At 55.8% G+C, this 16,039-nt stretch overlaps 1 protein-coding gene across 1 annotated transcript in view; it reads right to left on the bottom strand.

Annotated features, from left to right (window-relative positions):
* Positions 1–16,039, bottom strand: part of HIP1 (huntingtin interacting protein 1) — a 177,858-nt gene that overhangs the window by 13,343 nt on the left and 148,476 nt on the right. The window contains exons 8-22 of the mRNA XM_079121600.1: positions 15,368–15,508; positions 12,766–12,823; positions 9,652–9,727; positions 9,398–9,538; positions 8,923–9,020; positions 8,183–8,255; positions 7,075–7,258; positions 6,526–6,614; positions 6,019–6,135; positions 5,088–5,189; positions 4,763–4,906; positions 4,245–4,380; positions 2,351–2,437; positions 2,072–2,179; positions 1,855–1,991 (exon numbers count right to left, since the gene is read on the bottom strand). Of these exons, the coding sequence (XP_078977726.1) occupies positions 1,855–1,991; positions 2,072–2,179; positions 2,351–2,437; positions 4,245–4,380; positions 4,763–4,906; positions 5,088–5,189; positions 6,019–6,135; positions 6,526–6,614; positions 7,075–7,258; positions 8,183–8,255; positions 8,923–9,020; positions 9,398–9,538; positions 9,652–9,727; positions 12,766–12,823; positions 15,368–15,508 (1,691 nt within the window). The remainder of the gene's footprint in view (positions 1–1,854; positions 1,992–2,071; positions 2,180–2,350; positions 2,438–4,244; positions 4,381–4,762; positions 4,907–5,087; positions 5,190–6,018; positions 6,136–6,525; positions 6,615–7,074; positions 7,259–8,182; positions 8,256–8,922; positions 9,021–9,397; positions 9,539–9,651; positions 9,728–12,765; positions 12,824–15,367; positions 15,509–16,039) is intronic.

Genomic DNA, 16,039 nt, shown 5'->3' with positions numbered 1-16,039 from the left:
AGGTTTTTGTTTCTTATTCTCCTGCATATGTGGGGTTCATCCAAGCCCTGGGTCATCAGAGATGGGTAAAATCTGCAGGACAAATGCCGACTCCAGCAATCTTTGGTTTCCAATCCTTGGAATTTCCTTGGCTTTTAGCCAATTGGTCACTCAATTAAAAAAAAAAACAAAACAAAACCCTCCTCCCCTTTTTTGAAGTTTTATCCAGCACTTTCCATGTGCTGGGAAAGATTCTCTGAATACTCTGTCAGTCTATTGCCAGAAAGGAAGAAAGCCTGTGACCTTTCTATGGCATTTAGCTTTGCTTCCATTAATTTAATCTCATCTCCTCATGGGGTCCTCCATATCTACTCAGGCCTCAGTTTACCCGGTTGGGCAACATACTGAGGAGGACGTTCTGTCTCCAGCAGACTGTGCCAATGCTGTCTATGCCACCCCTTCCCACCGTTTAATGACACTGAAATCAAATGATGATAATGCTGAAGCAGCAGGATGATCGCACCGTCCTGGGGGAAAGAAGCTAGCAGGTCCCCACCACGCGCAGCCCAGGGCTCTCCGTCCTACGCCCACTTGTCTCAGCGTGTACCTTCCCTGTCACATCTGTCATCTGTTCTGCTCTCTCCACAGGACACCCCTAGGCCGTGACCACCTGCCAGATATGCTGAGGCTGGGAAAGGACAGGAGAAGGGCATGGCCTCTACCTCTGAGGACGCACCTGGAGTGCATCAGAAAAGCAAGCAGCTGCATGGTAGGGCTGTAGGCCAGGGAGCAGGGAAGTGCCCAGCAGGGAGCTGAAGGCCAGAGGTGAAGGCCCTTGTGTGCCAGGCTGCATGCTTTGATTTTTGTTATCCACCAAGAGATATCATCAAAACTGTTTTTGGAAGAGAGCAGAAGAAAGAAGCCAGGAAACTGATCAAACTGGTTTATAAAGTCCCAATGGAGGGCAGTGGGTGTGGTCAGTGGTGGAGTGCTTGCCTAGCATGTGTGAGGCTCTGAGTTCCACCCAGGAACAAAGACAAAAGCCAGGTGTGGTGGCCACACCTGATCCCAGTGACTCAGGAGGCTGAGGCAGGAGGATCACAGGTTCACGGTCCCTTTTTTTTTTTTTTTTTGTGGTGCCGGGAATTGAACCCAGAGCCTTGAGCATGCAAGGCAAGCACCCTACCAACTGAGCCATGTCCCCAGCCCACCAGATCACAGGTTCACAGCCAGCCTCAGCAACTTAGGGAGACCCTGCCTCAAAGAAAAAAAAAAAAAAAAGAGCTGAAGACGTAGCTCAGTGGTAAAGCCCCCCTGGGTTCTACCTCCGGTTACAAAAGCAGAAAAATGAGTCTAAATGAGGAGAACCGAGTCTGGCCCTGACCCGTTCTTTCCCTGAACTTACTGCACATTTTAGGAATTAATTAAATGCTGCCTTACATGTACTCTTAAAATAGATGTCTGTTAGCTCTTACCACACTGTACAGAAACAGATGCTTGTCTTACTTTCCTTTCCCATAGAGTTCCTGTGTTTTTGCCCCTACGTAAGTCCACCTAACCCAGTTCCTGGTACGTGGGACTCAGTCACTCCATCTTTATTGAACGAATAAATATGCTCTTATCTCCATTTTAGGTGTTACCTGCCCAACCAGATAACGGTCCTTAGAGACAGGGAAACTGCTTATCCTTCTGCGATACTGTCTAGCACGGTGACGGTGACAGCGCCTTCTCAGTTAGCAGCCAGTGAGCTCAACAAGGCTGGGAAGTGCTTCAGGAGGTCGGCTTTCCAGCCTTGACTCATAAGTGCAGAAAGAACGGGCTGGGACATCACCTACGAGTGACAACTGCTCTCCACAAGAGCAAGGCTGAAGGTACCTCGCCGATGGCCTTGATCTTGCTGAGGCAGCTCCTCATGGCCGTGCTGTCTGCTTTCCCCAGGGTCTCCTCTTCCTCCAGGGAGGCCAGATAGGTGAGGGCTTCCCTGCCGAACTGCTTACAGGCCTCAGTGAGAGCTGGAGAGGCAAGGGACGATGACGTGTACCAACCCCTGCTGGCCCTCTTCCAGGGGAGGCCCCTGCACCCTGGTACTCACAGTCAGCGGGCTCTGGCGGGGCCCGGAGGCTGGTGGTGCTCCCGTGGGCAAGGGTCTCGCTGGTCAAGTGGGCCAGCAGGGTCACTGAGTGCAGAAGCCCACTGATGTCTGTCGGGGTGAGAAGGAAGGTCCCTCGGGTGGGTCCATGGTGTCCCTTTCAGACCCTCTCCCTCCCTGCTTTCCGAGTCACACACACGCCTAACCTGGGCACCATGTTTGACCACTCTGAACCCAGCCTGGCTGCCACTAGGGACAGATTCCATCCTTTGGCCTGCTTACCTTCTGGGCAGGCTAGATACTGGCTCCGGCTCTTGTCCAGTTGCTCGATGCAGCTGAAAACGGACTTGACCTTGGCAAGAAGGTGATCTACGAGAGGGAAGACAGTGGTCTGAGCGGGCATTCCCATAGCTGCTTTGTCCTGCCTGTGAGTGCCGCTGGACAGCCCAGCCAGCCCTGAGCAGCTGCCCAGGGACGGGAAGGAAGACCGTTGGCTCTGCTGGTTTTGCTGACCTATGTGACCCTCCTACTGTGCTTCAAGAGCTATGCTCTGGACCAGTCTGGTCCCTTAGCCAAGAACCAGGGCACCGCACTGCTGGCCTGGCCTCCGCCACTGCTCTTCATGGTCCATCCTCTGAAACCTGGGCTTTCCTGCGAGGTCTTTCAAGGACCTTGGCGTCTGGCTGCTCTTGAGCCTGACCTTGGCTCTCAGGCTGGTCTGTTTTTCTGCTCTGCACCCCACGGTCATTCCCATGGCTGCGCCTCTGGCCACAGAACTGAGGAGACCACACAGCTCCCATGGGTGATGCTGCCCAGGTGTGGCTCCCGGCCCTGCTCCCCAACCAGGCTGTCTGTGCCTCCTCATCTGCAGGGGGCCACAGGACCCTTGGGGCCGGCGCTGGGCCGGGGCAGAGCTCGGCACTCGGCTGCTGTTTCCATCAGCGCTGGTGTCTCCACCCTGCTTCTCCACGGCTCCAGGCCTCCCTTCTTTCAAGTCCTAGTTCCCATCTCCTCTTTCCATTGCCTGTGGCCAGCATTCCCTCAGTCCGCTCTCCTGGGTCACTGTTCCTGTGCAAGGGGTCCTGCTGGAGGAGCAGGAGCCAGCCTGTGGCACAGTGGCAAGCCAGGGCCTTCTACCCGACGATGGAAGCCAGTGGCCAGCTGCTCCTGCCCTCCTCTGCCTGCGCTTCAGTGGGACCTCCCAAAGCTCTGCCAGCACATCCCTTTGGCCTAAGAGTGAGATCTGTTCATGGCTGCATCATTGTCTGATGAACCTCCTGTGCCTGGGACTCTCCCATCTACTAAGCACCTCCAGGGGAGGTCTCCTGGGGCTTGGTACACTGCTGCAATTGCATGTCCTCGGGACTCAACTCCCTGTGCGGTGGACTCCACTCATTCCTGCCCCCATGCTGGATTTTAATTTTTATTTATCTTTTTGGTAGCAGGGATTGAACCCAGAGGTGCTTAACCACTGAGCCACATCCCCAGCCCTTTTTATATTTTTTTACTTTGAGACAGGATCTTGCTAAGTTGCTGACGCTGGCTTTGAACTTGTGATCCTCCTGCCTCAGCTCCCTGAGCCCCTGGGATTTTAGGTGGGCACTACCGTGTGGCTGGCTGGGGTTTGTATTGCTTCTGCCACTGCATTCTTCATGGCGTCCCCACTACGCACCTAGCCTTGAGGGTAGTGAGCAGCTTTCTCTTCAGAGAGACATGGGGTTGCTGCGACTACTTTTTTGCCTTCGAGCAAAAATAACCCTGAATGCCAGGTGTGGTGGCACACACCGTGGCTCGGGAGGCTGAGGCAGGAGGATCGCGAGTTCAAAGCCAACCTCTGCAACTTAGCGAGGCCCTAAGCAATTCAGTGAGACCGTCTCAAAATAAAATATAAAAAAGGGCTGGGCATGTGGTTCAGTGCCCCTGGGTTCCATCCCTGGAACTCCGCCTGCCCCCCACCCCCCAAAACAACCCTGATGGTTTCAGGGTTCTGCTCACCGAGTGACCCACTGACTGCTGCCCATGCCCTGTGCCCAGAGCTTCTGATTTAACTGACCTGGGTGGGGCCTGGGCATCCCCCAGAGACTGACGTGCGGCTGGGCTGAGAAGCCCTGAGCTAAGTTTCACGCGGGACTCAGTGCCAACAGGTAGCAGCTGCGGGCAGGGCAGGCGTTCGTACCTGCGGCCCCAGCGCAGCTGATGAGAGCGGGCTCCTCCAGCCGGCTCAGGGCCTCCTGGATCACAAGCTCGGCGGCCTTCCTGGACCCCACTAGGAGCATTTTCTGCTGGTCCTTGGCGAGCTGGCTCATAGATTCCTACAAACCGCCCAGGGAAGTGAGAGTCAGCCATGTCCCCCGCTCCCCAGAGCCCAAATAGCATCCACCTGGACTTGGGATTCCTGGCGTCTTAGGTCAGGGTGTCACTAATGGGGTCCAGGCCTGTCAGCTCAACACAGAGAACGCTTGAGCAGTGGCCGCAGGAGGCTGCTGGGGGGTCACGGAGACCCTCTTTCCACTCCCGGGGGAGAAGGCCCCGGCCTTCCCTTCTCGTGTGACAGGGTGCTCTGCGCTTGCTCTCTGGTTGGCACCAGGTGCTGTGCCTACCAACGCCTCAGGACCGTCCCGGCCTCCCCGGACACTTGGAGGCCTGTGGTGTGAGCCTGCAGTTGCTCAGCCCCAGTGGGTGTCCACGACGTGCCTGTGCAGTGGCCAGTTTGAGCTGGGTGCCTTCCAACTGTTCTCGCAGGGTTAATAATTCCTCTTCCCGAAGAGCCGCCGCGCTGGCCAAGCTGCCCCGCTCCTTCTCCAGTTCAGCGATCTGCGTCGTCCATTTTGCTTCTGACTGCAGTGGTGACCGCGGCAAGAGGGAGACATTGGGAGAATGAAACTGTCCCCTCCCCCAGCGCCTAACCCGCCTCCCGGCCCCAAGCCGCAGGAGCGAGGCCTCCATCCCCCGCTCGCTACCCCGAGTTCACGCCCATCACAGCGGTCAGTGTGGCCTTGGGCAGGACGCTGGGGCCCACCTGGGCAGAGGCTTCCAGGCTGCTGTGGAGGAGCTGCAGCTCCCGTCTGCTGGTGGCAAGTTCTTGCCTCAAACTCTCAAGAATTTCCTGCTGCTCTTGAGTCTGAAAGAGAAGCACACAGGAGGACCCTGGGCTGGGTGACCCATGGAAGGAATAAACAAACGAAGGTCCCGAGCCGCCAAGGCCAGATGGCGACTCTACTGTAGGAGGAAAGCGTGCGGGAGGGCTCGGGGGAGGCGGCACTGGAGACAGTACCCCTTCTGGCTTCTGGGGGCATTTTCTAAACGTCACGCTTGCACCTGATAACACCGAGTCCGGTACAACCAGAACTTAGAAACACCTGCTAGACAGCTGGCCGCGGCCTCTCGCCACGGCAACGACCCCTTTCCTGGAATTCTTTTCTAAGGTGTTTTTTAAAGAGTGTGTTGCGCCCTTTAGTAGAAATTCACGTTGACTTTTCAAAAAGTGATCTAAAAAGAAGAGAAGCTCTCCAAAGGCGTCAAATAGCGAGGGCATTGCTTGGTGAAAGTCCTCTAGGTGACGTATCCTGAGTGCGCAGGTTCCTTGAAGCAGCGTCCAGGTTTGCCCACCTGACCTCCTACTCTGCTGCCAGGCTTCGGACCTGCCTGTGGATCCCCCGACAATGGTGTTCTCTGACTGTAAGTCTGTAAGTGTGCACCCGTCTCTCGACTCCCCTCCCCAGGACTCTCCCTGGAACACTACTGCTGATAAACCCCACTCGACTTGGGTCCAAGTCCCTTCGTTACTTCCTGTCCCTAAACCACCTGTGTGCTATTGACAGTGACCCTTCAAAGGCCCCCCAGAACGGCCATGGAGCAGCTGACAGAGCTGATCTGTGGCCTGCTCGCGGCCTCCCCTTCCACGGCCCTCCTAGCCACCCCTCCCCGCCAGGCATTTCTCCCTCATGCACCTTCTGCTGGGCCTGGTTGCTCACTCGCTCAATGGAACCTTCTAGCTCCTTTTTCTCTCGTTCCAAATCCACCTGGGCTTGTCTAGCCACAGACACCTGTTTGGTCACCTCTGCATTCTGTAAGGGAAGAACAGTGTCTCGAGCTGCTGTCTCCTGGGCCTACAGGACATCTTCCATCCAGAACCAATGAACCCATTCAGACTGAGTGGCCGGGAACGGACGTGGGAGTCCCTTTCCTGGCCGGAAGGAAGTCAGAATCAAACTGCGACCTTCAGATTCTGCCTCTCAAATGGTTACAAAAGTTAAAAAATGGGCATGCATTTATATATAAAATAAAAAAATTCTATGTGGGGCTGGCAGCCAAGATGGAGCTCAAGGTATGGGAGGCAAGGGGCCTTGAGGGGCTGGGGTTCTGCAGAAGTGGGGGCTCTGGGCCTGGAGGAGCCGGAGACCCAGGTAGCTCTCGCCCTGTGGTGGGGTCTGGGGCCGGGGGTGGCGGAGGCCTACCTTCCGCAGCAGGGCCGCGTGGTTCTGGACCAGCTCGCTGTACTTCTCCTTCAACTTGCTGTACCGCTGCTCATTGGCCTGGGCCTTCCCTGCAGGGTCAAGGGCTGGGCTGAGGCGTCTGCCCTGGCTGGGACCCTCTGCCCTCCTTCCAGCAAGAAGCGGGGGCCCCAGGAAGCCTTTTATTCCAGGAGCACCTGCCTTCCTCTCCCTTAAAAATCCTACTTAGAGCAACTTCTTTGGAAAGACATCTTTAAAAAAAAAAAAAAAAAGGAATCCATGCCTCCTGGGCATTTCATCTGTGGGATTCAATCTCCAGGGTGCCCGGCTTTGGTGCTGACTTTTTGTCTTGGGCCTCTGTCCTGCTTCCCCTCTAGGGAAGTGCCCCCTCCCGGGGCGGGTGCCCCATCGTCATCCTCCGCACTCCCTGACTCTGTGGGCCCAGAGGTGTCTCACGTGGGGCTCTGCCCCTGCTGGATGACCCGCGCTCTGGAGGAGCTGGGACCTGGGCTCCCCACCCGGCCCCCAGGCCCTGCCTGGACGGCCGCTCACTCTCGATCTCGGTCAGGCTCCGCTGGGCCTTCTCCGTGTCTTCTCGCTGCTTCCTGAGCTCATCCAGCTCTGCCCGCAGGAACTCGCAGTCATCAGCTGCCTGCCGCCCCAGGTGCTGCTGCTCGGCCAACTCCGCCTCCAGCTCACTGACGCGACCCTTCAGCTGCAGCATGGCCCGCTGGCTCTGCGGGAGGGGCCCGTGTGAGCCGTCTGGTCACCACGCTGCCACAGGCCGGGAGTGCAGAGCAGAATTTCTAGCTCAGACCAAACCCAGGGGGCCTCCGCATGGCGGGATCCTTGCCCACTGATCCAACCAGCCACAGAGGGAAGAGGTTTTAAAAACCTGGGTCTCAGAGGGCTGGTGGGAGGCTTGGGGCACAGTACAGGCTCAGTGTCTGCACCACACACGAACTGGCTTTGCTCTCTTATCATTGTTCCCTAAACAAGGCAGTCTAACAACCTTTGCAAAGCATGCACGCTGTATCATAAGTGATAAATGATTTAAAGGGCAGGGAGGATGTCTGTGTCCTATGTCAATGCGACACTGCTTTATATGAGGGATTTGAGCATCTACAGCTTTGGTGTCCACAGGGTGTGCTCGTGGGTACAGAGGGAGGACCCCAGATGCCTTGGTTTCCCTTCGAGCCTTCTGGTTGCCATAAACCCAACAGCTAATGGCAGGGGAATCCTAGTAGAGTGGCCGGGGGGCAGCACTGTTCAAGCTGGAAGGAGGAAGGTGCTGGGCCTGTACCGTGCCTCAGGCCTCCCACCAGCCCTGGCTCTGGAGGGCAGGAATGCAAACAGACACCAAGGGTCCCCAACCAAGCTTGTCATGGCCATGTGAGAAGAACTGGTCTTCTTCATCACAGCCTCCTAGCCAGGTGGTGACTGGCTACTGCTTCGTCTCCCAGGGACCCTGGTGCCTGGCTGAACAGCTGTCCTAAGGGCGCGTGCCGTAGAAAGGCATTCTGCTGGACAAGGGGAGGAGCAGGTGCTTTTGGCTTTGGCATTTCCACTGATTAACCTGCCTTGGGATGTGGTCCCACTGGTGTCCATGGGACACACTTTAATATGGAAATGCGTTGCCCGATCAGACCCCAGTTCCTACCTCCAGCTTTATGCTCTCTAGCTGTGCCTTCAGCCCGCTGATCTCCCTGTACAGGGCCTCGATCAGGTGATCCCTGGGGAGAGAAGGAGGCCAGGAGCTTCCACCCCTTTCTTTCCCAAAGGCACCTGGGAGATTGGTGCCGGGGCGGGGGGGGGGGGTGGTTAAAAGTGTGCTAATCTGGGGACAACTCTTCGACACTGTCCCTCCTACAGTTGACCTTCTGCACCTGTGGGTTCGTCCTGTGGATAAAACCAACTGCAGATTGGAAATATTTGAGGAAAAAAGCTGCACCTGTGCTAACAGGTACAGACGTTTCCCCCTCTCATTCTTCCCTAGACGCTACGGTGTAACGATGTCCCAGCATTTATGCTGTATCAGGCATTTTAAGTCACCTACAGAGGATCTGCGCTACCTGGGAGGAAGTGCAGAGGTTCTGTGCAACACTGACCACCAGATCTTTTACCAGGGACTTGTGCATGTGCCGGCCTTGTACCCATGGAGGGTCCTGGAATCACCCTCCCTTGGATACCAAAGGACAGCTGTGCTTGGTTACTGGGCCTCACGTGAAGCCCACAGGTGCACAGTCTTTGATCTCCTAGGCAGGGGGCTGATACTCGGAGGTCAAGCCACTCTTCCTCCAAGAGGCCTCAGGATGAAGAGTCCCTCCTGGCTTAGCAGTGCAGCCACAGCCTGGCTCAACTTAGCCCCCGAGTGATGCGCCGAACGCAGCGTGAACTCACTTCTCATCCTTGTTCATGCCATTCTGGCTGTTGAAATTGAAGGGGTCGCTGCTGAACGAGCTGCCAAAGATGTCATCGAACTTGTTGTCAAATAAATTCTGTGGTGACCAAAAGGGAGGGGAATAGGTCAGAAACTCAGATAATCTGCGTGTGGGTCAAGTGGGTTACGTGTAGGAATGCTCCCTCGCCTGGTGTGGTTCCGACCCTTCTGGGCTCTCCCCAGGAACTACAAAGCAGGCGACACTCCTATTTCTCTTCTGAGAAGGCTGAACAGTCAGGTCCAGCAGCCTCTACCTGTAGTCCCAGCTACTCAGGAGGCCCAGGCAGGAGGATCGCTTGAGCCCAGCCTGGGCATCACAGTGAGACCCCCCCTCTCAAAAATAAGCAGTGTGGCGAGAGCCAGTGCCCTCTCCCACCCCTTCCCTGCACTTGGGGGCAACAGGAAGGGCTAAGCTTCTCTCCCGAGGGTCCTCACCTGCTGGGAGGCATCCATGTCCATGAGGTCATCCTTCTCCAGGACGGGCTCGCTGTCAGGGGACGAGGCCTCTGCGGGGATGACCACCACGGGGCTGATGTGTTCTGACAGGGCCGAGGCTCGCAGGAAGTTGGGCGGGTTCTGAAGAAGGGAGACACGCCTTCGACCTGGGCTCAGCTGACAGGCCCTGCCATCCTCAGGCAGGACCTCGGGACCCCACAGTGCCTGGGGTGTGGACAGGTGTGCTCACTCACCTCTGGCAGCTGGGGGATCTGAATGAGCCGCTTGAAGTACTGGAGGTTGCTGGAGCGGTGGAAGAGATCTTTCAACCTGGAGGCGGAGAAGGGCCTCAGGGGTGCTGGGTGTCCTCGCCAGCCCCCGGGAGGGGACAGGGCAGCACCCCCCAGCTTCCCTACCCCCTTCCCAGCCCAAATGCACAGGCTGTCAAGGAGATGGTCTCTGTGGTGCCAGGAGTCAATTATGATGTTATGAACAGGGGTCATTTGTAGCCGGTCCTCAGTTATCTGGTGGCCAGGAAAGAGTGATTCTTGCTACAAATCCTGTGGAAGAGGAATCGCTCTTCACCCCTAGAATAAATGCTATTGATTTATCTCCCTAGGAAGGTCTGGCTAAGAGTAACACCAAAGAATCTGATTTTCTCAGAGGATAGATCGACCAGCCACTGGAGAAGGGAAAGGAGCTTTGTTACTAAGGCAGATCTCTTTTCAATGACTGCACCCCGTTTTTTTGAGCCAAGTATTGTCTCCCTATTAAGCCAGACATTTTTAGAGGGCAGGGACTGATCCTTACTGAGCTGCACGTACCAAAGTCCCAGGCATGGAGGAAATACTTGTTGAGAAGAATAATCTGTCTACACAGAGTCCTAATCTGGAAGAGTATGAATGTGAAAAAAACAACTCACTATTTTCTGCGGTGCTGGGAGTGTAATGGGCCTTGCACCTGCTAAGCTCTCGCTGACCACTGAGCACAGCCCCGGATGGGAAGCCAACATGTTTTCCTTGTTCTCAAACCTCTCTTCTGAATCTAAACAGTGAAGACTGAGAAACCTGACAACTCAGAGTGCTGTATTCTGAGATGAAAGAGGATCATGGATCCCAGGTCTCCACCTGGCAGCCACACAACATTGACTCTGGCTCAGCCCCATGGACTAAAGCCCTGGGGGTCTCTGGACAGCCTTTCAGACCTTAGGGCTTAGGTTTGTCCCTGTGACGTCGTTGCTGCCTCTGTGTGCGAGGGAAGGTGTGGAGATGTTCTCATAAGCTCAAAGAAAGCGGAAGGAAGTAGGGCCTGCTGGCCACACGTCCCTGCCTTCCTGGGCTGCAGCCAACAGTAACAGCCTCTACTGCTTTTGCAAGCTACCGGAATTTGACATTCCAGGAAATCGGCCCCGGTGCCTGGCCCCCTAGGGTTTCATAAGTCATTTATTACAGAACGTGCACTCAGTGTTCCCTAGTGGAACAGGAGCTGGGAGGTGAGTCCAGCCCTGCACTTGGCCTTTGGTTGCTCCTGGGGAGCTGGCAAGAAAAGCACAGCGTGGGGATGCAGTAGTCATGGTCAAAGACGAAGAGTGGGCGGGAAAACCGAGGCCAGTCCTCCCGCCCTCACCGCGCCCCTTCCCCGCTCCCCTAATTACTGCAGGGTGACCCCACCTCTCACCTAGTCACCAATTTCCACCCCCAAAGGCACCAGGACCACTCACTCCTCAGCCAGACAAGCTCCTTCTCCTCTGCACCAGGATTCTTAGCTGGCAAATTCATTCCAGAATTTTTCTAGCACTATATGCTTGTTATGGTTTAGATGTGAGATGTCTCCGAAGCTCGAGTGCGAGGCAATGCGAGAAGGTTCTGGGTAAGTGACCAGATCCTGAGAGCTGTTGCTTCACCAGTGCGGCTGCCTGATAGGAATGAGCTGGGAGGCTGCAGGCAGGGAGGCTGCGGCTGCAGGCGCTGGGTCGCCGGGTCCTGCCTTTGGGATTTGTGTTTAGTCTGCGGTGCGGGGGGTGCTCTCGTTCTCTCTCTCTCTCTCTCTCTCTCTCTCTCTCTCTCTCTCTTTCTCTCTCTCTACTTCCTGGTGCCACGTCCCCAGCTGCTTTCCTCCACTGCACCCTTCCGCCATGATGGTCTGCCTCACCTCAGGCCCCTCAAATGCAGCTGGCCATCTGGACTGAGACCTCTGAAACTGAGCCTCCAGATAAACTTTCTTTCCTCTACTTGTTCTCCTCAGGTCTGTGGGTTGTAGCAGTGCAAAAGATGACTGAGAAACAGCACTTCTCAGGTGCTGGGGACAGAGTACTGGGTCAGAGGGTTCACTGTCAGGTGCTGGGGACAGAGTACTGGGGTCAGAGGGTCCACAGGAGTAAAGCTACATGGAGAACCCCGTGGGGAACAAACAGGCGAGGAAGAACTTGGGGTGGGGTGTGGCTGGAGGAATGGGATGCAGGGAGGAAACCCTGGCCGACCAAGGGGCCAGGGATGGCCTTTCTGAGGAGGTGGCCAAAACTGACCAGGAGCACTGCAAGGAGAGGAAGCAAGCAAGCATAGAGGCCCTGAGGAGGGAAGGAGATGTGCGTATTACTGGGACCAGGAGACTCGGAGAGGCTAAGCTCCGTGAGCAACAGGGACAAGGTCCAAGAGGGTCACGCGCGGCCTTGTGGCCCCCAGAGAAGGGCTCGGCTGTACTCTAGCGTAAGCAGACCCACTAAGAGCTCTTGAGCGAGAGATCTCGGTTTGACATGCTGAGTGAGGCCAGGTTACAGAGGGTGGGGGGGCGGAGGTCCAGGGAGTCTGTCAGGCCAGAGGGTCCTGGCAGGAGGCCTGGTGGCTACAGGATGCACTTGTGAACGAAGCAAGAAGTCATCTGCAGGGCGCTGACTGAGCCTGATGGGGGCTGGACGTGGGGCAATGTGAGGATGCGAGCTCCAGATCTCGGGGCTAAAGGGATGGCAGCAGCCTTTATCAAGACAGAAAAGCCTGGGAAGTTGTTGTTTTCTTTCTTTCTTTTTCTTTTTTTGAGAAAACCTTGTGTTCAGCTTGAGATTCAAATCTGCTGCAGAGATGTCAGATTGAGTGTGAGATCAGAATTTAGATCTAAGATACGTGTATTCAGAAGCTGTCTGCATAAAGGGGTCAGACTGGTGACACAGGGGCAGGACAGAGACGAAGTCCTGGTGTGGAGCAGGCGAACCTCCTTCCAGGGGATTTACTAGGGACCCGGCAGCTTCTCCAGCATCTCATCACCTAAATGCAGGTGGCGTGGCCCCTGGCGTGCTTCCCGGTGCATGTGCTCCAGCCTGGACCGTCCTACGGTGGGTCAGGGTTTTCCTGCCCTCCTGCCCCGGAGCCACTTACTTTGTGAACTGCTCCATGAAGCGGTCTCGGTGGCCCTGCAGGGTGTCAGCTGGGAGACCTGGAAGAAAGCGGAAGGAGCGTGAGGGGGCAGCAGGCCACAGCGGGCTCTAGGGGGAGGACTGGCCATCTGGGGTCTGGGCCACTTCTGGCCTGTGACCAGGGGAGCCCTGAGGAGCGTGGGGACACTCTTGCCACTCCAGTTCGTTCCTGAAGGATGAACCATTCTGCCCAGTGTGTGGAGGCAAATCCCTGACCACAGCCGCGGCGCTGCCTGAGGAGCCGGATGGCCCGGGCAGAACCTGGGGATGGGCTTTCCCCTCCCTGGCGTGGCGCACGCTTCAGGCTTCAGGGCTTGGTCACCGGTTGAACTCTGTGACCTGTCACCTCTTGGGGACACTCCCCGCCACGGAGCTGATTCTCTGAGGGCCCCTTCACCTTCAAGACTGTGGGAGTCTGTGTAAGGGTTACAGATCGCAACTCAGTTTTCATTTTATTTTTAAAAATCTAAATTTCAGTCATTTTTGAATGGGTGGGACACTCACTGGGTATGAACACGAATCAGGCATGATCACTCGAGGGGACCAAAGTGAGTGTGCACGGAAATGGAACGCGGTCTCTGTGAGCTTTCTCCCGAGAACACTTGATCCCAGTACCCCAGTCACATCATGATAAAAGTGAAAAAAATAAATAAAAAGGAATTGAGGGGCACTCTCCAAGAAACCTCACCAGTACTCAACACTGTCAAGGTCCTCAAAGACAAAGAGGGGCTGAGAAATTCTCTCAGCTGAGACAAGGACACGAAGGACACATGACTCGGTGTTATGCGGTATCCTGGACAGGTGTCTGGGACAGAAGAAGGACCCTGTACGAACTGGAAATCTGAGTATGGACTTCAGTCAGCAAGGAATGCATAGCGGTTCACCGGTTGTGACGGGTGCATGCCGTAACATGGGGACAGCAGCGGGAGCTGCCTGCGAGGTAAAGGGGAATCCTCTGTGCTGTCTTGGTGACTTTTCTATAGATCTAAGATAAAGATAAATGTTTATGAGAAAAAGCATAAGAAGTCGAGCGTCTGCAGGCTGAACATCAAGAGAGCAAAACGCTTCCACATGAAATGCTCTGAGACCCAAGGCCCTCGGAGCACCACTGGACCTTGAGACCAAGGGTGATGGCAGTCTGCGCCAGTGTTCCAAAATCTGAGAAATTCTGAAGCCGGAAACACTCTGGACCCGGCACTGTGGATGAGGCATGCGCAGCCTGTGCCCACCTAAAGCCCCTGCGACTCTCTCCGCCACACAGTTCCCCTGCCATCACGGGCGTCTCACACCTCGCTCTGCCTTTAGAGAGACCTGCGGGCCCAAGTAACTGCCCGCCTCTCCTCCTGCCTCCCATGGCACGGGAACCCAGGGAGATTCTGCTGCACCTTAGAAACGAGGAAGAGCTCATCGGTGTCAGCTTCTGAGCACCTCTCCCTTCTTCTCTTGGGGTCTGATCCACCGGGGCTCCCTGCAAGGCTGCCCTTCCACCCAAAGCCTTTCTAATTCCAGAACTGCAAATTCCCATCTCCCTCCCACGAAGCCACCGAGTTCATCGGAGTGGCGCTGCTTCTCTGACCCTGTCCAAACAGCCAGATTCCGCACTTGTCAGTGACCGCCGTTAGGGAGTGTCCCTCATCCCACGTTTCTAAAATGTGGCCTTCTGTGCCGTAAAACCTTGCTGGTGTCCACGCACATGGAGATTTTTCTTGGTTTTCCTCATGCAGACTGTTCCTATACATCCTCCATGGTGGCCACCCTGCAGTGTGGCCACAGGAGGACACAGGGATCTGCATGGAACGGTGAGATCTGAACCCCCTAAAGCAGACCCTGAGCCTGGTACAGACACACAGTTTAAAAGAAGCAGCACACAGGGCAGGGGAGCAGCTCGGGGGCCAGCAGGCGCTTTGTCCACCTGAGGACCCGGGTTCCAGCCCCATCACCACAAAACAAACAATCTGGCACACAAAAATGTGAACTTCAACAGGAACGGTAGTTTCCAAAATACGCTCTGCTGGGACCAGCAGCCAGGCAAGGGACAGCCCCACTCACAGAGGCAGCTCTGTTTCACGTATCTCTCCAGAAAATTCCATCTGTACGAAGGGATGGTATCATAAGTGGTTTGGAAATCACTGCCTTAGCTCACAGGGGCTGAGGCCAGGGTGCTCTCCTTTGGGTGGGTCCTAGAATACACGATGTCCTTGAGGAGCAGAGATGCAGCAGAGCTGGAGATGGACTACAGGACCATCCTGGGACATGGCAATGACTTGCCAGGAGCTGAGTTTGCCCACCAAAATTTAGATCCCTGCTTTTCCATTTTCATTCTCTTTGTTTTTTTGGTGGAACTGAGGATGGAACCCGGGCACTCACCCACGCTGGGCAAGTGCTCTACTGCTGAGCTAGAGCACAGCCCCTTCCATTCTCGATGGCCAGGAGCTCCAGGGACTTTTGAAACAAGCAGAAGCCAAGGGCATGTGGCTGGGCTGCACTTCTCCAGGGACATCCTTAGGCTGGGCTCCATCTCCCAGCCCGAGGCTCACGGATAAAGATCCAGCCGGTGTACTCACAGGAGTGGAGTTTGAAGAGAAGCTTGACAGTGTAGTCATAGAGGTGGCTGCAGTCCAGGATGACCTGGATCAGCGGTGCGAGGCGGCACTGGCCGGCAGTCGTCACTGACACGGAGCGGGACATGTCCAGGGAGTTGAACACTGGAAATCAAAGGGGTGAAAGCAACAGAGTGAGGCAAGGACAGGTGGCCTCTGCAGAGGCACACAGGAGGGCCCAGCGTGCAGCCAGGGCCACTTCTGTGTGTGTTACTCCAGCTAATTCACTTAGCCCTCGCAGCACTCCTAGTGAAGGGGGTCTCCCTGTCATTCAGGTGAAGAACCAGATCCTATGTCACTGGAAAGTGGTCACAAAGCCAAGAAGTATCGTGCTGAGAGTTAAAGATTCACCAGCGAGTCAATGTGGTCACCCATGGCTGACGGCCAAGATGTTTGGTGTGCAATCAACAGGTGGCCGAGGCTCCTCTGTGTGCACAGCCCTGTCACAGCCTGGGCAAGAAGAGATCTGCTCGTGCCCTGGGACAGTTTCTGGAACGCAGAAGAATCCCTTTCTTCCTGACCCTTCCCCAAGTCTGATCAGAAAGGCCTGACACGTTCCGGAGCTTCTGACCTGATGGGAGGTGGGCTACTGACCCAGGGCAGCCCCTCCTGCTCACACACGGACCTGGCCTGATG

This window comes from Sciurus vulgaris, assembly GCF_902686455.1.
Source record: "Sciurus vulgaris genome assembly, chromosome: 18".
NCBI classification, from domain to species: domain Eukaryota; kingdom Metazoa; phylum Chordata; class Mammalia; order Rodentia; family Sciuridae; genus Sciurus; species Sciurus vulgaris.
The sequence above is the reverse complement of the archived record's forward strand: the minus strand, read 5'-3'. Positions and strand labels throughout refer to the sequence as shown.